Below are 21388 nucleotides of genomic sequence, written 5' to 3' on the forward strand. Positions count from 1 at the left end.
CGCCGCATCAACAAACTTAGAATCCATCTCAACCTACCAGCGTCAGTTTTGTACAGCAGTGTAGCCCTTGTTGTGGTTGTTAGGTGTGGTCAGAGTGGGTGAAAGAGGTGAAAAGGGAGGAAGGTTGGTAGGATTTAGCCAAGTCGCCCGGTCTTCCCCACCCGTTTGGATTCCTTGCGGTCTCCTTTGACTCGACTAAGCCTATCACGACGGGCGCTCTTGGCAAGCACTTGTGCACTAATCAGGAGAAAGCACGATACTTACGTGAGGTGGATCCTCGATGCGCGAATTGGGGCGACAACATGGGAGATATTTAATTATTCCCGCAAGCCGCAGCTCTTAGCGCAAGAGAAAGCGCAGCCCCAGAACCATATATTCGTTGTGATCGAGTGCACTCTACAAGGTATATAGACAGAGTCCATGGGGAGACGAGTGACGAGTGACACTCGATGCCAGCGACGTATCAGATGTGCCGCATATGTCGGGAACAGCCTAACTATATTAGCTTTAGACGAGAGGGAGAAGGCTTGCAACCCGTTAGATAAGATCTTGCGTAGTGCCATACACAACAAGATAAGATAAATGACGATCTAGGCATGGGAGCCAGAAAAACAGGGCTGAAATCAGGCAGTAGGTGCACGAGGTAAGTGAGTATGCCTGCATTCTCTGCCTCAGGCAACCAAGTCCCGGCTACTTCCGCCGCGGAATGTTCAACGATCGGCAGAGCCCCAAACACCCCTTACTTACGGTGTGCAAGATGAGCCGTAAGGTCCAAAGGTCGATTAGCCAACTAGTCTTCTTCTGTGCCATTCTGTTCTTCATTCTCTACCTCAACCGACCCCAGTCTCGCGACAAAACCTTTTCATGGACCAAAGTCCGCTACAAGACTCGGGCTGTCGCGCTCCCAGAGGCCCGTGGAATCTGCCCCAAGCTCTCGGGGTCTAAAAAGCCAGCTCTGGTTGTGTCACGCGTTGAAGCAGACGGTGATTCAACATGGATTAATGCGCTGGCCAAGCGCTATCATCTATGTGTCTACAACGTTGACGCCCCAATCGACACGAGCTCGCACCATCTCCAAGTGCCTGCGAACCGCGGGCACGAGGCGATGACTTATCTGACATTCCTGATCGACAACTATGATGAAATACCCGCAGCAGGTGCGGTCTTTGTACACGGCTCACGATGGGCCTGGCACAACGATGCCCCCGACTACGACAATGCAGCGCTTCTCGCCGCGCTGGATATCCCTCGAGCGCTCGAGCCATGGGGCTACCACAACCTGCGCTGCGACTGGAGTGTCAGTACCTGTCTCCCCTCTGCGCCCGCGCAGGGAAGTCTCGAGCTGCGCCTGCAGTCTGCGGTGGCGCCCTGGAGTGCCCGCGCCGCGTCTGATATCGCCCTGCCGGGCGCCCTCGTGTCCATCTTCGGCGGCGATGGATCAGAGTACCTCGCCGCCCAGACCAGCGCCAGCTTGACACTGGGACGGACAGAAACCGTGCGTGCACAGTGCTGCGCACAGTTTGTCGTTTCGCGAGAGCGTATATGGCAGCATACGCGCGACGAGTACATTGCCCTGCGCCAGTGGCTCCTGGATGGCGCAGACAGCAACAACGGGCCTCGTGCTCGAAACAACAAGGCCGCGCCGTCTGATGATCGCGTCGCGGGTCGGATCCTGTCGTACCTCTGGCACATTCTGTTTGCGAAACAGACTGCGGAGGGCGCGATCCATCTCGATCAACTGAATAAAGAAGCTTGCCCGAGCGCGGCGGAGTGTTACTGTCGCCTGTATGGGCGTTGCGACCTTCAATGCCCTAACCCAGGGACTTGCCGGGGTCAATACCAGGTGCCCCCGTACTTCCGGCTTCCGGACGACTGGGCGGCCACTCACTCTTAGCACCTTGCACTAAGTGCTCTTCAACGCCCTTGTACACTGAGATCTTATCCATGACACGTTCTAGCATGTGTGGATTGTAAATATAGAAAATAGGATAAATACAAGGTTGAGTCGGTATCATGTCGAGTTCACACTATGTACAAGGTCGAAAACGCAATTCATCCTGGTTAGAAGCGGGCCAGAACCCGTTCCTGGGTATCTGCAATAGCATACTCATTACTGTGCTTCTTGCTCACAACCGACTTGGCCTGCTCCGCAGTGAATCCCCGAGCCTCCACGGCCGGATTATAGCCCAGACCAGTCATCTTGGCGACAACGTCCGAGGGCACAGCGGCGGCAACTTTACCGTCAGCACGCTTATATACCGTGACGACGACGGCGCCGCCAAGACCCAGATTGTGCTGCAGGGCAGCGTCGGTGCCCGCAATGAGGCGGTTGTTAGCCCAACCGCGGAGGTGCCAGACCAGCTCCGCGCACTGCGCAAGACCAGTGGCACCGAGTGGGTGGCCCTTGGAGATGAGGCCACCGGACGGGTTGATGACCATCTTTCCGCCGTAGGTGATATCGCCCCGGCGAACCATTTCATGGGCCTTGCCTGGCTCGCATAGCTCCAGGGCGTCAATTGTGATCATCTCGTTGGCGGAGAAACAGTCGTGCAGCTCGCAGACTTTAATATCCTTGACATTGACGCCGGCCTCGGCAATCGCCGTGCGGCAGGCATGGCGCGACATACCGAAGCCCATCAGGTCAATGGCACTGCGGTTGTAGACCTGGTCAGTGTCGGAGGCAAGAGTCTGGCCGGCAATCAGAATGGCCTGCTCCTTCAGGTGGGGCCGAGCGTCGAGAAACTCTTGAGATACGACCACGGTGGCGGCGCCGCCGTCGGATGTCGGGCAGCACTGCAGCTTGGTGAGCGGCTCGTGGATCATGGGTGCCTTGAGCACCTGTTCGAGGGAGTATTCCTGTTGAAACTGCGAGTATGGGTTACGCTTAGAGTGCTCATGGTTCACGCGAGCGATTTCGGCGAAGTCCTCGTTCGTCGCACCGTACCTAACAGAGCCCCATTGTCAGTCTTCTATACTGATCGCCCCGCACAAGCTAGGCATGGACGTACTTCTCCTTGTATTCCCGACCTGCATTCCCGAACATCTGCGCCGCGCCCGGGGCGTTCGTCACCCCGCGGGTCTCGGCCATTATCGCACCGAAGAGACCAGTCGGATTGGTGCGATCGTTGTACATGGACTGCAAGCTACCGGGGTTCATTTTCTCAAAACCAACGACAAGGACACAATCGGCGGCCCCGTGGGAAACCAAGGTGCGGGCCATCGCCAGGCCGGTGGAACCAGTCGAGCAATTGTTGTTGACATTGTAGATAGGGATGTTGGTCAGGCCGAACTGGTAGAAGACTCGCTGGCCACAGGTGCTGTCACCATACACGTAGCATGCCACTCCCTGGTCGACATCGTCGTAGTTAATCTTCGCATCCAGCATGGCCTTGATGCCGGCCTCGTACCCTAGTTCATTGTAGTCGACCTTGCCGCGCGGCTTGATGAACTTGGTCATGCCCACACCCAGAACGTAGGCGGGGCCCGCTTGCTTCTTGCCCATTGTGGGATCAGGAGGATGTGAAAAGCTAGAGTTATTCAGGGCGCTGGACCCAAGATGGCAGCGCAGGCGCTATATAGAAGATGGAATGCGGGTTGTGGTTTGCGGGGAAAACGACCGAGGTCCCGAGGAAGTCCGGCGGCAGAATGCGCCGTTGCACAAGCTTGTCTGCATAAACCTAGCGATCGCCGTTTCACGTTTGTTCTTCTGACTAACTTCCGTGCAAATAAGAAACAATTTGATCCGAGAGATCTGATTGCATTAGTAGTCCTATCATAGGAGGTCTGCAGGATGTCCACGATATACAATTGTCTGCGCGAACGGGCATGCGGATTTACATTCCTCTCTCAAACATACTTCATATCTACACTGTGACGCACAAGAAAGGAGTAACCCTAGCCTATTCATATTCCACAGTCCGAGGGAGGCAACAAGGTAGGTACTTAAATACTAATTCCGAAGGACCACCACCTGGGTAGGTAGCTAGGGATTTGGAGGGCATATGTGGACTATGAAGCTCTCTAAACAGACCGGAGAGCATCATTCTGACTCGGGAGCGACAACGCATCTACCTAATAGATTTCTGATTGGAAAGTCCAGCTGGCTCACGACTATCATCATTTCCAGCTGGACCGCTCCCCATGATCTGCATCTCATCCCCAAGAACCGAGTCGGAAATATCCTAGTCGCCCAAACTTGGGCATCTCATTTCAAACGCCCCGACTTTTGGATGAGACTGGATGATTGGTGGGCTGCAAATGCAGCATGATCCACCAATATCAACATGCACCGGAGGACAGTCTTTCATCGGAGATGGAGATCATGAAGAATCATGGTCGGAATTGTCCTTATCGACGACCTATGGACTGGTATAGTTGTCACAATGTGCTCTCCGAGATCTTGAATCACCGTAGACGGCTCGAGGGTTTTACGGAGCTCGCATTGGAACCATCCATTGTAGACCCTAAGTCGGCGTGCGACCGGGGCTTATCCCGCGATGAGCTCCGACACCAACGATTCCCCCACGGCGACTCATCCAAGCCCCCTCCTGGGTCTTGCAGCAGCGCCCGATAGAAAATCCCGCATAGAGCGAGGCATCGACGCAGAATCCCGGCGACCATGCCTCGATATACTCCCAGCGTATCGACGGACAGCGGATGTTCACGACGACGTCACTCGGACTGGCCCTAAACCCGTTCGAGTAGTCTGCAAAGCTCGGCCCACACGTCTTTTTCCCCGGTCTTTCGCCCTCAACCGTCTTCCTCATAGGATCCCGGCTTGATTGGGCCGGCCATTTGTCGTCGCGACCGCCTGGATCGGGCTCTGGTAAGTCGACGTGCTGCGCGGTGTGCGCTGCCATAGAGCAGCCGGGCCGATCAGGGGGAACTCGAGTCGAATTGACGCTAATACCATCGGCGGCCAGCCTTCAGATAAACCCCTCCATTCGCGACAGAGAACGCTTTTTTGGCATATTGGGCTTGTATAGAACACTCCGCCTCAGGTTGATGGCCCCGGAGCCATTCCAATTGCCCTGCAATTTAATGTTAGCCGCTTGATCTGCTGCGTCGGGGCTTCAGTTCACTTGCCGGGTTCGTTCAATCGTCCTCGCCGGCCGCCGCGGTTTCCGACAGCTTCTGATATAAACCGAGTCGTTCCGGGCTAGCGGCCCTCGAGATTCAGCCTTCGGATATCTTCTGTAAACCCGGGATCGTGCGAATAAAGTACATGGGCAGTTGTGGGACGCTGAACGGCTTGCTCTGATATTGAGGGCCGCTCTGCGTTCCATGGGATTCCGCAGCTCGCCGTTGCCTACAAACGTTTGCTTTGTGATATTGGGTCGCCGAGTCAGCGCTGCCACTCATGGACAATCTGAGGGATGCCCGCCGACAAACGTTCTGAACATGCACCATTCTTCCCATCTTCTCATCCCACCGCATCTATCATGCCGTCTCCCAACCCCTGGATCATGGATGAACCTACTCGCAACAAGCTCCTGAAGCAGTACAAGACGCAGGTAGCCTCGGCGACATCTACGGTGTGTGCCACTTTTGCTGTGGTAAGTATCCATGCTTCATCCCAACGTGAATCGTGTCATTGGAACGTGTACTCAATCAGATCAAACCATCACAGACCCCTCTGGAGAATATCAAGACCCGCATGCAGACGTAGGTATCCTTTTCTCCGATGGCAAACGGGTGGAAGCCGCTGACCGCCGCAGACACAACTTCAAGGGTATTTTTGACTGCATCCAGTATCTGTGGCGGAACGAGGGGCCCCGGGGCTTTTTTGCTGGTATGTTAATTACTCCCATCTTCTTCCTTGCGGAGAATAACCGGATGGGATTCCAGGCTGTCTCCCGCCGCTGGCTAGCGTGACTGCTGTCCGGGTGGTCAATTTTACCACATACAATTTTGCCAAAGAACACATTTCTGGTGTTTTTCAGGGCATCACGGGCGTTTCCCCCTTGGAGGAATATGAGAAGCCCGGCAGTACCCCCACTGTGACTGGGCTCTTGACTTTCACTAGCGCTGGGTTGATCGCTGGGTTGGTGACCGCGCCTCTTGCTTGTAAGCCCTCTTTCCAACAATCACACTTATACACAGGACTGATCGAAATTTTCTATAAAAGGCCCATTTGAACTGGCCAAGAACGTCGTCCAAACCTCGGTCTTGGTCTCTAACCGGGCCCAGGCTGCCCCAGATGCAGCCTGGGACCCTTCTCTGCGCAGCAAGCCCCGCCTGGGAACCATCGAGGCCATCCAGCAGATTGTCAAGCGCCATGGATACCGAGGCCTGTACACGGCCTTCGGTATCCATGCCCTGCGCGACACTCTGGGCTCGGGCCTCTACTTCGCGACCTATGAGACCGTGAAGCAGCTGGCGGCCAAGGAACTGGGCAAGGATACCTCTCCCTTTGGCGCCCCGATGATTGCCGGGGCGATCTGCAGCACGGTGCCATGGCTCTGCGTAAGTGATCTTAAGTCATCGCTTCGATGGATCATTTCAAACTGACTTTTCTCTCTCTTTTCCTTTCAGACCTATCCACTGGACACCCGCAAGACGCGGGCCCAGAGTGTGCTGCTTGGCAAGTCCAAGGAGATTGGGGAGGCGTCCGTGGCGGTCGCCAAGTCCGGCATGTACAAGGGGATTTCTATCATCCTCATCCGGACTGGCGTCAACAACATGATTCTGATGAGCATCTTCGAGTACCTCAAGGCGAAGATTGACAAGCTCCCAGAATGATGCGCTGGGCAGGGTCCTCGGGCGGAACCGGTTTCTTTTGTCGCATTTCGATTGTTCCGCTATGATTTGCTTCACATACATAGCATGGATGAGCTGGATGCTCATGAGCAGCAAATAGGAGAATAAAGCTCCATATTGCGTTTTCCTCTCTCTTCAAGTTCACTAGGACCGCAAGCAGTAGGGTAGAGTAGACCCTAGTGAGCCGGGTCTTGGTATATTCGACATCAATCGTTCCCGGGGTTTCTATTGCAAGTATTGACACATCCATAGATGCTTTCCAGGCGGACGCGGAGCGGATTGGATGCCTCAGGCGGACCAGACGTCACTCCGCCGGTGGGGTTGAACCGCTTCGCGCGGTCAACAAAAGAAACATTCTTCCCTGCCCAGGCTGTCCCCCCGCCGCCGTTGACAATGGCATCGTGAGTCTGCCCGTCGCGCGGCCGCGATCCCGAAGCCTACTGACTCCTTTCCCATCGGTCTTTCAGCAGCAATATCCTACAGCTTCCTTTCCGCCGCTCCCACACCGTCTCGTTGTCGGATGCGATTACGCAGTACATCTCCTCCAAATATGACCAGCGCCCGGATATGTTTGCGGACGATCTGATGATTATCGACCGTCTGCGCTCCGAGGCTGTCAACGTTCAGGAACCGCACGTCAGCGGCATTAGTCGGTTGGTTACGTACGCGGCGCAGCTGAAATGGCTGGGGGGAAAGTTCCCGATTGATGTGCGCGGTTTTTCTTGGGTATAGGTGGTTGATTGTGGGTGCATAGCTGACAGTGCTCGCGGACTAGGTCGGAGTAGATTTTTCGTGGTATCCAGCATTTGGGTTTAATTCTTCGCGGCCTGGTGAGTGGCTTTTTTTTCTTCTTTTGGAGACCTTGCAGAACTTCCCGGATAGCGTCGATCCAGGAAATAACCGGGTAACAGCTCTATACTGACAGCGACGATTATAGTATCACAGAATAACCTACGGTTCGAGCTTGCGAATATCCTCTTTAATCTGGCCGCGCTTTACTCGCAACTTGCCTATGCATTGAACCGGACTACGGCGGATGGCCTGAAGCAGGCCTGCAATTACTTTTGTCAGGCGGCTGGAGTATTGAGCCATCTTCGCACTGATATCATTCCGGATCTTCGTTCGTCGCCACCAGAAGATATGGACGATATGACGTTGCAAAGCTTGGAGCAGCTATTGCTGGCACAAGGCCAAGAGTGCTTTTGGCAGAAAGCTGTGAAGGATGGGCTGAAGGATGTATCCATTGCGCGACTCGCAGCTAAAGTGTCTGACTTGTATGGCGACGCCGGGGATTTGGCAGTCAAGTCCAATGCCATCAGCACAGACTGGATTCACCACATGACCGCCAAAAACCACCACTTTGCGGCTGCAGCTCAGTTTCGGCAGTCTCTGGACTGCTTGGAGAAACGAAAATACGGCGAAGAGGTCGCGCGGTTACGCGATAGTCTGAACTGTGTCAACGAAGGCCTCAGAGAATCTAAATGGATCAACCGGACAGTGCTTGGCGATTTGAACGGGCTGAAGAGCCGGGTTGCAGAAGATCTAAAGCGGGCCGAGAAGGATAACGATGTGATCTACCTCAGCCCTGTACCGCCAAAATCGGAGCTCAAAACCATCGATCGCGCTAGCATGGTTGCCTCCAAGGCACCTTCGCAGGTCACTGATGCGATCTCGATGCTTGGTACAAACGGCCCGTTGGGCCTGCCGCTTTTCGCCAAACTCGTGCCGTATGCGGTGCACATTGCCGCCAGTATCTACTCTGACCGTCGGGATCGACTGGTCAACGAGACCCTGATTGCGGAGCTGGAATCGATGACGGATAAGCTTCGAGAGTATGTCTGAAGAACTCGTGCGATATCTGGGGTCTAACGGATTTATTAGTCTGCTCACTTCATTGAACCTGCCCGGCTCTCTCCAGGCCCTGGAGAAACCTTTAGGGCTTCCGCCAACTTTGGTTTCCCATGCTGAAGAGATGCGTCAGCAAGATGGATTGAACCGTCTGCGCCGGTCTGTCGAAGACACGGCAAAGGTCAAGGCCAACGATCGATCCGTATATAACGAAGGCGTTGAGCTGTTGGCAGCCGAGAAGGCCGAAGACAATGCGGCACGTCGGAAGTATGGCACGGATCGATGGACTCGCGACGCGTCTGAGAAGGCTGCTCCGAAGGTCTACACCACACTGAATGAGATTAATGGTTATTTCACATCTGCGCAGAGTAGCGACGACCTTGTTGAACGGAAGCTTCGGGACTCTGAAGCTGTGTTTCGTGTTCTTACGGGCACGAATCGCGACCTGGAGTCTTATGTGCCCAGCAGCCGCAGAGCTGCGATACCTCCCGAGGTGGAGCGTGAAACGATCAAGCTGCGAAGCTGTCTGAGCGAGGTCACCCGAATGGAAAACCGACGGAAGAGACGAATCCAGACCTTGAAAGACAAGGCTCGCGCCGACGATATTCGTATGTTTACCTATCGTGTTATATGCAATCCCTTGGACCTGATGTACTGAGACCGTCGTTAGATCCGGCTCTTCTGAACCAAACCGCGCGACTGGAACGGGAGTTTCCCATGCAAGCCATCCAGGCCAGCCAATTTGAGGACCTGTTCGAAGAGCAATTGCGATACTACGACTCGGACCGGGATATGCTGGCCCAGGAGTGGAAAGACCAGGATCAGATCTCGGAGCAGGTGCGTGAAGCCAACCGAGCTTTTACTCGGGCGCACAAGGGCGATGCATCGACCAAGGAACGGGAAACCGCTCTGCAAGACCTGGAGAATGGATACCTCAAATACAAGGAGATCATTTCAAACCTCGAGGTTGGGCGCAAGTTCTACAACGACCTGGCCAAGATCGTGGGAAGGTTCCGCGACGATGCCAAGGCATTTGTGCATCAGCGACGGATGGAGGCGAGCCAGCTGGAAGCGTATGGACCCGTGGCATCACTTGCGTAGTAGAATCTAACTGACCGTTGTGGCTTCGTAGGGATATCTCCAACGTCGCAGCGATGGCTTCGCTGCATATCACTCAGCCTCACCTCCGCCAGCCGTCTCACCAACCAACTCGAGCGCATCATTCTCCAGCAACTTATGCTGCCCCTCCGCCCTCACAACCGCCATCGCAGCCGCCACCGGTTCACGCCCACCGACCATCAGAAACCGCAGCGCCCCTTACCGCGCCTCAACCCATGCGTGCAGCGGTCGCCCCGCCCGCTGTTCCAACCCCCGGAGTGTGGTCTCCCCAAATGGGAATCCGGTTCGATTCCGCTGGCGTTCCTCCGGGAGCATCGCCCCCGAATGCAACAGGAGCGACCGGCCAGCCCCCTCGGGGAAGACAGGCGGGGACGTGGGACCCGAGTCAAGGGCTCCGGTTCTCTTGAACCACCTTTTCCGGTGACAAGAAGCGAGATTGTGTACATACTTGCATACGTTCCCCGTTGATGGAGCGCTTGTAGATTGGAGCACACGGATTATTTGTGGCATACATACCTACACATTGCATACAGCAAACGAGCGATTGAATTGATGGTGTCAGCCAATACCGAAACACCATGAATATATTGTTTGATGTATGATTCTAGGGCTAATTTGGTGACATTGCGTTCCAGAATTGTGGAGGTATAGTTTCATTATCGGTTTACCCCGGCTGACTCCATCTCCATGCCCTGCATTAGGTATTTGTAATCTATCGTGTCGCCTGTCGCCTGTAGCCTGTCGCCTGTAGCCTGTAGCCTGTAGCCTGTAGCCTGTAGCCTACGCGGCCTTGCATCTTCGCCCCAACCACCAAGCCGTGTTGAAAATCGGTTGAGTGAGAAGCAGTGCTTGACCAATATCCAACAACTGCGACAATATCAATCATAAACATTTCCACATAGACGCATCTGATATGGGCGGCTCTGCATCAGATTATCTGGAATGAACTCAAACGAACCATGGAAGACCCTGGAAATGGTGGCCAACCCTAACCAGTGTCCAGTTGGGGTCTAGCACTACTCCAGAAGAATATAATTGCACCTACCTATAGTACTGTAATGCGTAGTTATTTCCTACTCTGTCGTCTCTGATACGGATCTCCAATGGGCCGAGCCAGTAGATTCAGGGGGACACATCATCGAGGGGCCAACTCCACACAGCCGAACAAGTTCTGGACACCTGGAGTTACGCGTTGTCTCCAGTTTTTGATCGCCCTGATGAGGTACTGCGACCAAGCATAACGTCTAGCGAGTTCCACCCCACCCAGCCGGAGAAAGGATGTGCTTTACATTATGCAATTGTTCGTTGTCCTTGGATTGATTCCACCGGGAGCCGTGGAGAGTGTATACATCGGCTCGATGGATGCGATGTCCGGAGAGACATGTTCCGCTCTCCTTGCGTCTCGCCGTCCGCATCTCTTGAATTGCTGTGTGCAACTCCAGCGGTCCATGGCATCCGATGATGTCAGCCTCATCCGCAACTGATCAGCTTCTAGTGGTTCCCGAGTGGGGCGGACGGTTGAGATGAAAGGACTGAAGTCATCTGGGACCAAGATTGGCAGTCGGAAAGCATTGGTGGGATTATCTCTGGTTGAATCGGATGGGCGTCTGGTCTTATACCACGGGGAGTATACACTCGCGCTCGCGATGGCAAGTCGAGAGAGCAGAATCCGGGAAAGAATACGACCCAACCGGCGACACGAGCACGCTAAGTCTGCTATTTTAATCGCATTGGCCAACCGGGTCTCGTGGGGGAAGAATCGTAGGGACTGATAGGCCCCCGGCGTCTCCATCTGAAACCACTTCGCGGTGGCAGTGCCCGGTCTCGGCGGATCTTGCGCGCTCGCACAATCTGCCCGAAGGATGTTCCCTCACCCTTTCCCAGAGCTCTAGCCGTTCGTCTTCCCTGATCGACAGCCGCCCAGCTTCCCGCGTCCAGCGATTTCGTGGTTGCCTTACCCCAATGTGTGGCTGCTTCGAGAAACCCTTCAAACCCTCTCCCTGCCCCGTCGATATGGGGGATTGCTCTCGCAACTGAGATCTAAATCCCCCGTGCTCTCAGACAAGTCTCGCCTCGCCCGGGAAACCCTCGCCTTGACATCAACTCCTCGCCCACCATGAACTTGATGTCCTGGCTGGCCGCCGGTCTCCTCGGCGCCCTCCACCTCGTCCAGCCCGTTGGCGCCACCAAGCTACTCGAGGCGCATTCTCTCGTCCCGTGCTCCGATGATGGCAGAGTCTCCATCAACCGATTCAGTGTCGTCTTTACTCCGGACAATAGTAGCATCGTCGTGGGCTTCGACGGGTCAATATCGTACACCGGCAATGTCATGCTCGACGTGGACCTACTCGTCTACGGATACAAAGCACTCACCAAGACTATCAACCCTTGCGACTTCAAAGTGTCGGGACTGTGTCCCCTGCAGGTGAAGAGTTTGACCATTCCGAGCGCTCCGCTGGACGCTTCGAGTGATCTACTCTCCAACATTCCAGGTAAGTGTCTCGGGACGAAACTGCCCCGCGGGTCTCCGTAGGGACTTCCTCCGCTCATTCGCGATGTCTAGGAATTGCTTATTCCGTCCCCGACATCGATGCCATCGTTCGTCTCAATATCGTGACTCCCGGAAACAAAGATGAGATCAGTTGTGTGGAGGCGCGCGTCTCCAATGGCAAGACCGTCGATCAAGCCGGTGTGTCATGGGTGCTTGCCCTCCTCACGGGCTTGGGAATTGTCGCTGCCGTGGTGGTTTCGATTCTTGGACATTCGAACATCGCCACACATGTGTCTTTCCGAACCTTCCTCTTCCTGGGCTTCATGCAAAGCCAGGCAATGGTCGGCATCACCTCGGTGAACCAGCCGCCAATCGTGCAATCATGGACTCAAGTCTTCCAATGGAGCATGGGTTTGGTCCATGCGGATTTTCTGGAGAAGATCTGCACATGGTTCCAACGTGCCACCGGCGGCACCCCGAATACCCTCCTGACTGAAATCGGCAACCAGTCGGTCTACCTGGCGAAACGCGCATCGGGGCTTGCGGCGCGATCCACGGATTCCACCAACGGTGGCACCGAACAGACCGTGAGAGGCATCGAGCGGGTGGGATTCCGAATCAATATCGAGTCGAGCAATATCTTCATGACCGGATACCTTTTCTTCTACTTTGTTGCCGTGGTCACCATCCTCTTCATCTTGTTGCTCCGCTTCGGCCTGCCCGTGCTCTCCAGGAAAGTGAGAAGTGTGAAGCTCGAACGTGCTGTTGGCGCAACTACCGAGTGGAAAACCTTTATGCGAGGCAGTCTATACCGAGTCCTGTCTCTCGGCTACCCGCAGATGTGTGTGCTTTGCATGTGGGAGCTGGTCGAGCATGACTCTGCCGCAGAAGTTGTCCTCGCCATCACGCTGTGGCTGGTAATGAGCGGCTGCATCGGCTGGGCGGTGTTCAAGGTCTTCCAACGGGCCCATGCGTCCAAAGTCTTGAGGGAGCACCCGGCCTACTCGCTCTACAACGACCCCATCTGCATGACCAAATTCGGGTTTTTGTATAGCAACTACAAACCGCAGGGCTACTATTTCATCATCCCATTCGTGGCCTATACCGTTGTCAAAGGAATGGTCATCGCGTTCGCCCAGGCATCACCTGTGGCTCAGTCCATCGTGCTGCTGATTCTAGAGGCGGCAATGCTGGTCGCCACCGCAGTTATCAGACCGTTCATGGACCGAGCTGCCAACGGCTTTGGCATCACAGCTGCAGCCCTCAACTTTGTCAACTCCATCTTTGTCTTGGTCTTCTCCGACGTGTTCAACCAACCCTCGCTGATGACTGGAGTCATGGGTGTTTTGTTTTTCCTCTACAATGCCATCTTCCTGCTTGCCCTGCTGATCTGGCTCCTGATCGGCTTCTATTACGCCGTCACGCTGAAGGAGCCCATGTCCAAATATACACGTCTATCTGAGAACCGTGAATCTCTCGGCATCTCGGAGAACAGAATGACATCCGAGCTTCTGCCGCTGGAGAAAGCCGCCCGCGGCGGCGATGACTATCGCCCAGCGTCTGACCATCGTCCAGCATCTGACTGGAACAGCGACACATTGCATTCGCCCATGGTCGCACACTCCCCGGTCCACCGGTCATCTCCCGATGACCTCCACAGGGCCCCAGGACAGCCTTACAGCGACGTCTTGGAGCCGAGCTTACCTCTGATCCCCAGTAGTTCCCACAGCTCGGGGAGACCGTCACATTCACGAGGTCATCTCTGAAGAGTATACCTACTTCACAAAATCCTCTCCTTCACGCCTTGCATCATTCTGTTCTCCATGCAACCCTATACTCGTCTCTTTGTGTATTATGACTGGAAGCTGGTCAGCTTCTGTACATTGCAAGTCCGGCGTTGAATGCTGCGTTTTCTTTTGGGTGTATATAGCGGACCGGGTTCTCATGGGTTAAGGAAAGACATTAGATCTGTGGACTGTCGTGTGTACCAAATATTCCTTAGACATTAACATTCTTCTAGTTGTACATTGAATAGATCTAACATGACAGACTCGGCGCAACCCTTTCTTGGACACCAGATTGCTGGCCGTAAACATGGGACATCAGGCTTTTGTAGTCGTTAAGGTAGGCTGAATTGCCTTCTCGTCAGCTCCCGACTAAATGCGTTGAGTCGATCATCCATGCGTCTAGACAGGTGATTGGGTGTGTAGATTCATCCGAACCAACACTCCCTCTCTCCCGCCACCCTCACTCTGTTCACTTGTGAGCAGCGCCATTTCCATTGGCTGACTCTGCTGTGTGGTGGTTCTGCTGATCACTCGCAATCTCCGGCTCCGGCTCGTCTTCGGACCGGTCATCCTTCTTCACGCCATAGGCAACGAACTTCCAGGCACTGCGCATGAGACAGTACAGCCAAAACAGATTGAGACTCTGGAGCAGAGCCAGGAGGGCAAAGGTGATGATGTTGGAGATCCAGCACTTGTACTGCTGGGTCTCCCAGTTGAGCTCGTAGGGACCGACAGTCTGGAAGTCGGTGAAGAGGGAATAGAGAATGCGCAGGTTGAGATAGTGTCGCAGGTAAATCCAGACGACCACCAGAGTAGCATACGTCGGGGCCACCAGGTCGGAATCGATGTAGTGGAAGGATTTGGAAAGCTAGAACGGGCATTAGCACAGCGACCACGATGCCCAATCCAATACCCATATGGGCTCCAACTCGAACTCACCGCCAAGAAGAAGTCACTAATATCATGGGTGATGTACACGGCAATGCCCATGTACGTGAAATGGAACCGATAGCTCAGCCCGATGAGCGCCAGCGTCACGATGTGATGCGCCACCAGCTCCCTGTAGTCCTTGCGCGGCTTCTCCTGGCCGAGCAGCATGACCAGCGCCTGCTGGGCCCAATACGCCGCCTGGAACAAGTAATAAAACTTGAACTCGGCCTCATGGCTGCGGTGCGGGAAGGACTCGTACATGCCCTGCGTGTTGAAATACCACACGGGCGTCTGGCGCATCACCCACAGACCGGCGGGGCCACTGATGCCCATGTAGATGCCCGTGTACACCTGCTCCATGAAGCGCGACTGCTTACCGTGCGACCGGATCCCCGACACGCGCGCCAGCGGGCGCAGAAGCTCCTGCATGATAAACTCGCGCGTGAAGGACAGGAAGATGGTGTAGAACAGGACGAACGCGACGTCCCAGAGGCCCTTGCCGTACAGCGGCTTCGCGCCGGCCTCTGGCGCGAGCCTGTACGAGAGAAAGATGAAGCCATGCACCGGGTTGCTCTCCGTCGGGTTGGCGGCGTACAGCGCCGCAAAGGCGATCAAGAGCGCCAGCGGCACCGACCAGGTGCGCTCCGCCGCCCGCGTCGTCCATCGCTGCAGAGTCGAGCGAGACGCCGCACTCGACTGGCGCGCGGCGCCACTGGACCGCGCCGGCGAAGCGTCGTGGTCTGCCTTGCCACGGCGACGCGACGAGCCCCCCGCGGCCGAGGAGGATCGGTCGGCCGAGCTTGCGTGAGCGGACTGCGCCATCGGGAGATGCAGCGAAGCGTGCGGCGGTGCAGAGACGAGACGAGCTGGGTGTTTTCAGCGAGGCGAGGCGAACCCCCTTTTTTTTTCCACGCCGTGAGTCGGCTTTGTTGACGGCTCCGTTTCATTTTGTTATTTTCTTTGTGCTGATTCGTATACAGATCCGATTCTTCCTGTTTTGGGCTAGGATACGATGGGGCGCTCTGCGAATGAGAGGCCACGTCGGCGTCCTCGGATTCCGGCAGCCCCATCGTTCGGCTCGGTGTTGTTTGGATCCGACTGGCCAAGTTGCTGGGAGAGAATCGGTGATGGATCATCTCCATCCTCGAGTACTCAACTGTCCCGCAGAATTAACCTTGGAAGGGGGAGAACACACTGCAGCTGCGGTGGTGGCTGCTTCTCTGTTTCTCCGAGGTATACACAGCCTGATCGAAGATCATCTGCGGAATTCTGTCGATTTGGGGATCTTCGCCTTGAGCGCTGTTAGGGATGCTTTCCAAGATCAGTATAGAATCCTCGCAGGCGTTGAGTATTAGGTCGGTTTCGGGAACTGACCATATTGCAGCCTCGCCACGGTGGATCGTGGAGGCTGCAACGAGGCATTGGCAAGATGGATCATGACTCACTCGCGATATGAATCACAGGGCGGAATCATGCGCAACAACTGTGAGCAATCAGTGAGCTGTCGAGCTTATGTGGAGTATATAGTCGCGGCCCATTAACCCCGTGGGTGTCACATCTACATCGCACGACCCGAGGTTCCAAGCTCCTAGCACAAGATGGCGTTGCTCGACCTCCCCAATGAAGTCCTTTCACTCTTGCCTCTGCACATCGACAATATCGAAACTTTCACCAACGCTGCGTCTGCATGTCGGCGCCTCCGTGGCGCGTTCTCGCACACCCGACCAGAAACCATCCTTCGCCTCGCTGCATCGTCCGCGCCCACTTTCTTCTCTCCACATCCACATTTTTTAATTGCTGCCACAGCGCGCCAGGCTAGTGACTGGGCACTTGGCAATGAGAATCGAACCAAGCTTCTGCGTGAAGCCCTCCAAGGCGGGATCGACGGGTTATACGAGTTCTGTCTGGAGCACTCAGGCCTCACACTCGACGACATCCGACGAACCCACCTTGCCCGCTTCTCGATCATCAACCCGCTGGCCGATAAAATTGACAAAATGGCCGGACTCCAGTGGTACCAAACGCCGAACTTTTGGGATGGCGGGGTGAGCGATGCATACACACTCGACACCGAACCCGATCGCGCCGCCTTCCAGATCATCATCTACGGGGAACTGTTCGGCAAAAGCATGGACGCTTTCCTCGACCCGGAGAAGAACCTGCCATACTTTGATATCCATACAAGATTCGATTATATCACCTACTGCGTCCCGGACACTGCGTGTGGAAGCTATCCTGGATTCCAGGTGTTAGACACGGGGCCATACAAGCTACGTGCCCTGCCCGCTAAACAACGGCCCCGTCATTTGGCAGATGGCACGTATGCCCAAGACCAGGTGGCTCTGCGCCACATTCTGCAAACTGGTCGCTGGCGACGCATGTGGGCGGCTGCCATCCGGTCCCTCTTGGATGACAGCGAATCATTCACAGACGAGGAGGTAGAAGACGAGGACTGGAGGAAGAAATTATATCGAAATGCACTGCAGACACAGGGTCTGGAGGGCATGCAGTTGGTCACACTCCCAAAGGATCAGGTCTCAGCACACTACTTAGAAAAGGCCCAAAGGACGAGGCATCAGATACATGCGCTGAACGGACCGCCAGACCATGAGATGATGGGGTATTATGGCTTTACGCCTGTGTCGCATGCGCCAGATCCGCTGACGGAGGTGGAGATTACGATCCGGAGTTACAATATATAACCTGGAATTTGGAGATATCGAGGAAATCAATATCTCATGGTCAAAAGTCTGTAAAAGCTTTGATTTGGGAAGTCTGGACCATAGACGTGAGCATTCCAAGAAATCATTCGACGTTTGTCACCGCAAAGAGCGATAGACAACATTGAGTCTCCGATCGATTAGCCCTAGTCTAGAATATCGAGTCTTGGACATCCTTGTTCTCTGATCCAGACATGGGTGTGAGTATAAAAGGAGACTTCAATATCCACGATGAGAATGCTGCTTTGGTAAATGGAGAAACCCATATAGTCCAGTAGGACCACAAGGAATGTGACAAGAATAGAGGTTAACATTCCGATCATGATAAGATTTGATGATATATATACATAGTCAAACTGTGACTGTTGATCTTCCTGGCATGCTCTCCACACATCGAGGCGTATTTAATGCTTGGTTGCTGGGGAATACATCTGGATCCCGTCTTTCCAGATCCCTCATCGACACGGGCAATTCGAAGTGCTTGACAACACCGATATAATCATTAGGGTCCTGACCGGAAGGCGTATTTAAGATATTGACTGTTGGGCATCGAGTTATTGGCTGATGTGAAGGTTGAACTAGATGATCAAATTCAGTTTATATTGACTGACAACGGTGAATTCCTAACTATCATTTCATGAGGTAGAGACAGATTCCACAGACGCTTTTCTTACCTTCGGGAGGACTTGACGCCAAAAATATGACAGGTTGACCCTGTTCATCACTCTCCTTCTGTGGCTCCATTTTGGTGCGAAGGTCCCATCTTCGTTTGGATGGCCGAGGAATAGACTCTCTGACAGGCTTTTCTGCACCGTTGAACCGACCCCTTGAAGCAATACCAGCACCCCATCGAAGGCGAATTTCGTAGCCCTCGCATGTAATTCCTCGCGCACTGCACTTGTGGCAGCCAGGCCGCGTCTCGTCGCATTGGATACGCTTCCTCTTGCACGTCCAGCAGCCTTTATGCGACCGGTGGCGCGCCTGCGAGGAGCTATCTTTTGTCTTGTTGTCCGAGGGAGCCATCATCAATTAAAAGTCTGTACTGAAAAGAAGATGAAGCAGCTTGAAGAAACAGGGATTTGGGTCTCATTCTCAACATATACGTCGCTGCAAGTATAGTACGACCGCGTTTCACGGCCTCTGATTGGCGGATCAAACTTCTCAGGCGCAAATAAATAGCGCGCTCTAGTCCGTTGATGGGAATGTCTTTCAGCCTAGCTGCGCAAAACACGCTTACATTCGGTTTGTAATTCCCTCGCAATATCGTGGTCAGACCATGTTGTTGCATGATGCAGCGTTCGGCAGCGCTGGATACCCGTTTCGGGCAGGTCCAAGCAGGCGCGATTTGTCTGCACGAAGCGGTAGTCCAGACTCCGACCTCGTCTGTACTCCCCCCCCCCCCCCCCCCACATGCATTTGTGATGACAAGGTGAAATTAGATGGGCTAACCTTGGGCAGTGGAGTCTCCCCGATGGCGCTGTTCGCGTTGCACTGATCCGTGAGTCGCAGCGGAGGATATAGAGTGACGGACTGCTCCGTCGAATCTCTATAGATCCTCCAATCTGTTTTCCCCCAAGTGGGCCAGTCTTGAGCAAGTCCAACCTATGGAATATGATAGCCTGGCATTCTATGTCCCGGGAACATGGTCGAATTTCGCGCAGGATCTTTCAGACGGCCTCATCGGCTATTCCGCTCGCATTTACAAAAGTAAAGGTGGTGCAACCAAGATAGTAATAACGTGTACCGTCTCCATAGAACTATATTATCAAACAGCTATACATGGTTTTACTTAAAGAGACCATGCATTACCCACGGATCAAATAAAAGCTCTTTCGCAGAGGCTCTTTCTTCTGGTAGCCAACATAACATGCGTCGGAGAAAACGTAGGAAGTCTTCCTTTTCATCTCCTTTGAGTCTGTCTTCCAACACCTCGAGGTTATGCTCTGGGATAGGAGCTGCGCCTTTCCATTTACCTAATACAAAAGGCCAGCACTGTTAATACCGTCGAACTATATCCACATTGACATCCGGGGAGGGCCACAAACCATTTTTATCCCAAAACTGAAGGCTCCTTTCGCTCCGAGCGAGGAACTGGAGAGGCGGGTTTCCTAGGACTGCTTGCATTTCGGCGAGATGGTATCCATCATCTAACTTCCGCGCGGGATTCCGAGCCCTAAAAACATGCCGATGTTCAAAGAGATCCCAAATCTCGGCTATTATCAGCTTCATGACAGGTAAAGTGGCAACGCGATGACATGATCACTCAGCTTACCACCATCCCGACATTCCAGATGTCAACTTTACTGTCCCAATTCATGTCCAAAATGACCTCCGGTGCCCGATAGATATCTGGCATGATGTCGCCCGTCTGCTGGTCGGTGCCCAATCGAGCCTCGCCTAGATCACATAGAACGGGAGTCCCATATGAGATAGGGAGGGGCCGTGAGAGGTAAATGGTACGATCCTCGAGGACCTTTCGCGGCACAGGCGCTTCAAATTCTGCCTGTTCGAATTGGGATAGAATTGAGTCGTCTTTGATGCCAAGGAGAATATTATTCGGTTGGAGGTCTATGCTATTAGTCAATACTTCTTGTACTTTAGGCCATAGTTAGGGCGCTTGGATTGGTGCTAACCGGTATGTATAACCCGAGCTTCCGTGTGAAGGAAGTCTAGAGCAGCAAGAATATTCCGCATGGTAGTTCTTACCATGGCGCTGCTCATCACCCCATCAGGTAGTAGCGGGGTGAGCTGGTCAAGGCTGATCCCAAGAGGCGGATGCACTAGACAAGTATGCACTCTGTCTCTATCTGGACACTGGATTTGAAAGATCTCAATCAACGGTCGTAGGCACGTTTGGCCAGCATGGTCGGATTGGATGGTTCTGAGATGGTCGTAAATTTCGATCTCTCGAGTCACTGTATTTGAGGCTGTGTAGACTTTCAATGCAGTATAACGGTGGTCACTAGCCTGTTAGCTTGAGTCCATCCAGCGAAGATTGGTTGGTCTTACAACAAGTCACGGCATAGCCACACTGTCGCGCTGGATCCATAGCCCAACTTGCCCACGACTTGATATCGCTTGTTGAATACCTCACCGATACGGACAAAAAAGAATTTCTCGGCTCTGTAGGTTGGAATTGACTCCTCTTCAATCGGTGATAAAGGATCAATGTTTTCCCACCCTGAACTAGGGAAGACGCGCGGTTTGGAGGGAGAGCAAAGGTCAGCTAAGCCACGCTTACTTGAGCCTATGCGTGAAGATATGGAGGCGATCTTCAGCGGAAACGACGATCGTGACGTAGGAAATAGCACAAGGTAGTTGGATAGTCGCTTTTTCTCCATGGCGTGTTATTCGAAGGATCCAAGCACCATCGCCTTACTTTGGTCCTCGTTGGACGGAGGAACCATCGGGCCGAGAGGCATGTCAGGATAGGAGGGGACCTGACCAATTGGAATCAAGGAGAATGTGTTTCTATTCTGCCCAATCTGCCAATTTGAATGCATAAACTATTAATGCGAGTCTCTACACACTTATTCCAACACAGTCTGATCCCGGCTATGGCGTTGGCGACATCTTGTGCTTCGGTTCTATTAACGCTTCCGCATAGCAGTATGTATGTGAGGCAGGGCGGTATAGGAATGTAGTGACGATCCAAGGTATATTCTATTTTCACCAGGGTCCAATATCTATACAGTCCAAAATCTCGAATATGGTCGCATTCTGTTGAACAATTC

The 21388-nt window shown here is 53.9% G+C and overlaps 9 protein-coding genes across 9 annotated transcripts; 5 read left to right on the forward strand and 4 right to left on the reverse strand.

Moving 5' to 3' along the window:
- Positions 1–757: 757 nt before the first annotated feature.
- Positions 758–1894, forward strand: N7459_009855 (DUF3431 domain-containing protein; the record flags this gene model as incomplete). Its single annotated transcript, XM_056949023.1, has 1 exon — positions 758–1894. One exon carries the CDS (start codon positions 758–760, stop codon positions 1892–1894), a length of 1137 nt encoding a protein of 378 aa, XP_056796248.1.
- A 167-nt stretch (positions 1895–2061) lies between these two features.
- N7459_009856 (putative sterol carrier protein) lies at positions 2062–3502 on the reverse strand (the record flags this gene model as incomplete). The annotated part of the gene is made up of 2 exons (XM_056949024.1): positions 2062–2944; positions 3009–3502. The coding sequence occupies 2 exons, from the start codon at positions 3500–3502 to the stop codon at positions 2062–2064; spliced, it is 1377 nt and encodes a 458-aa protein (XP_056796249.1).
- Positions 3503–4463: 961 nt separating this feature from the next.
- Positions 4464–4859, reverse strand: N7459_009857 (uncharacterized protein; the record flags this gene model as incomplete). Its single annotated transcript, XM_056949025.1, has 1 exon — positions 4464–4859. The coding sequence occupies one exon, from the start codon at positions 4857–4859 to the stop codon at positions 4464–4466; it is 396 nt and encodes a 131-aa protein (XP_056796250.1).
- A 516-nt stretch (positions 4860–5375) lies between these two features.
- N7459_009858 (putative mitochondrial carrier protein) lies at positions 5376–6741 on the forward strand (the record flags this gene model as incomplete). Its single annotated transcript, XM_056949026.1, has 6 exons — positions 5376–5555; positions 5615–5664; positions 5718–5791; positions 5848–6066; positions 6128–6465; positions 6535–6741. 6 exons carry the CDS (start codon positions 5376–5378, stop codon positions 6739–6741), a joined length of 1068 nt encoding a protein of 355 aa, XP_056796251.1.
- Positions 6742–7152: 411 nt separating this feature from the next.
- Positions 7153–10133, forward strand: N7459_009859 (putative pH signal transduction protein PalA; the record flags this gene model as incomplete). Its single annotated transcript, XM_056949027.1, has 7 exons — positions 7153–7160; positions 7227–7467; positions 7535–7589; positions 7697–8591; positions 8641–9215; positions 9278–9680; positions 9740–10133. 7 exons carry the CDS (start codon positions 7153–7155, stop codon positions 10131–10133), a joined length of 2571 nt encoding a protein of 856 aa, XP_056796252.1.
- A 1709-nt stretch (positions 10134–11842) lies between these two features.
- Positions 11843–13983, forward strand: N7459_009860 (transient receptor potential ion channel family protein; the record flags this gene model as incomplete). The annotated part of the gene is made up of 2 exons (XM_056949028.1): positions 11843–12218; positions 12290–13983. The coding sequence occupies 2 exons, from the start codon at positions 11843–11845 to the stop codon at positions 13981–13983; spliced, it is 2070 nt and encodes a 689-aa protein (XP_056796253.1).
- Positions 13984–14473: 490 nt separating this feature from the next.
- Positions 14474–15756, reverse strand: N7459_009861 (uncharacterized protein; the record flags this gene model as incomplete). The annotated part of the gene is made up of 2 exons (XM_056949029.1): positions 14474–14872; positions 14944–15756. 2 exons carry the CDS (start codon positions 15754–15756, stop codon positions 14474–14476), a joined length of 1212 nt encoding a protein of 403 aa, XP_056796254.1.
- Positions 15757–16532: 776 nt separating this feature from the next.
- On the forward strand, positions 16533–17636 carry N7459_009862 (uncharacterized protein; the record flags this gene model as incomplete). Its single annotated transcript, XM_056949030.1, has 1 exon — positions 16533–17636. The coding sequence occupies one exon, from the start codon at positions 16533–16535 to the stop codon at positions 17634–17636; it is 1104 nt and encodes a 367-aa protein (XP_056796255.1).
- Positions 17637–19439: 1803 nt separating this feature from the next.
- Positions 19440–20995, reverse strand: N7459_009863 (uncharacterized protein; the record flags this gene model as incomplete). The annotated part of the gene is given in 5 exon segments (XM_056949031.1): positions 19440–19646; positions 19665–19877; positions 19927–20222; positions 20288–20621; positions 20687–20995. 5 exon segments carry the CDS (start codon positions 20993–20995, stop codon positions 19440–19442), a joined length of 1359 nt encoding a protein of 452 aa, XP_056796256.1.
- Positions 20996–21388: the final 393 nt, after the last annotated feature.

Source organism: Penicillium hispanicum (genome assembly GCF_028827665.1).
Source record: "Penicillium hispanicum strain IBT 35686 chromosome Unknown utg000008l_segment0_segment0, whole genome shotgun sequence".
Lineage (NCBI taxonomy): Eukaryota > Fungi > Ascomycota > Eurotiomycetes > Eurotiales > Aspergillaceae > Penicillium > Penicillium hispanicum.